Source organism: Pteropus alecto, unplaced genomic scaffold (assembly GCF_000325575.1).
Source record: "Pteropus alecto unplaced genomic scaffold, ASM32557v1 scaffold65, whole genome shotgun sequence".
NCBI lineage: Eukaryota > Metazoa > Chordata > Mammalia > Chiroptera > Pteropodidae > Pteropus > Pteropus alecto.
The window spans coordinates 6,832,017-6,832,401 of NW_006439191.1; the positions used below are offsets into that span (position 1 = coordinate 6,832,017).

General features: G+C 63.9%; 1 protein-coding gene across 3 annotated transcripts in view; it reads left to right on the top strand.

Moving 5' to 3' along the window:
* The first annotated feature begins 6 nt into the window (after positions 1 to 6).
* The window catches only part of TGFB2 (transforming growth factor beta 2), a 70,055-nt gene continuing 69,676 nt past the window's right edge, over positions 7 to 385 (top strand). For all 3 annotated transcript variants that reach the window (XM_015592767.2, XM_015592768.2, XM_006916228.3), the window contains exon 1: positions 7 to 362. In XM_015592767.2, the coding sequence (XP_015448253.1) occupies positions 17 to 362 (346 nt within the window). In that variant the 5' untranslated portion in view covers positions 7 to 16. The remainder of the gene's footprint in view (positions 363 to 385) is intronic.

Sequence of the window (385 nt, forward strand, 5' to 3'; positions counted from 1 at the left end):
CTTAAAAAAAAAAAAAATGCACTACTGGGTGCTGCGAGGTCTGCTGCTGCTGCATCTGGTCGCGGCCGCGCTCAGCCTGTCTACCTGCAGCACGCTGGACATGGACCAGTTCATGCGTAAGAGGATCGAGGCGATCCGCGGGCAGATCCTGAGCAAGCTGAAGCTCACCAGCCCCCCGGAGGACCACCCCGAGCCCGAGGACGTGCCCGCCGAGGTGATCTCCATCTACAACAGCACCAGGGACCTGCTGCAGGAGAAGGCGAGCCGCCGGGCGGCCGCCTGCGAGCGCGAGCGCAGCGACGAGGAGTACTACGCCAAGGAGGTGTACAAGATCGAGATGCCGCCCTTCTACCCCGCCGAAAGTGAGTACGCTGCCGGGCCGGCC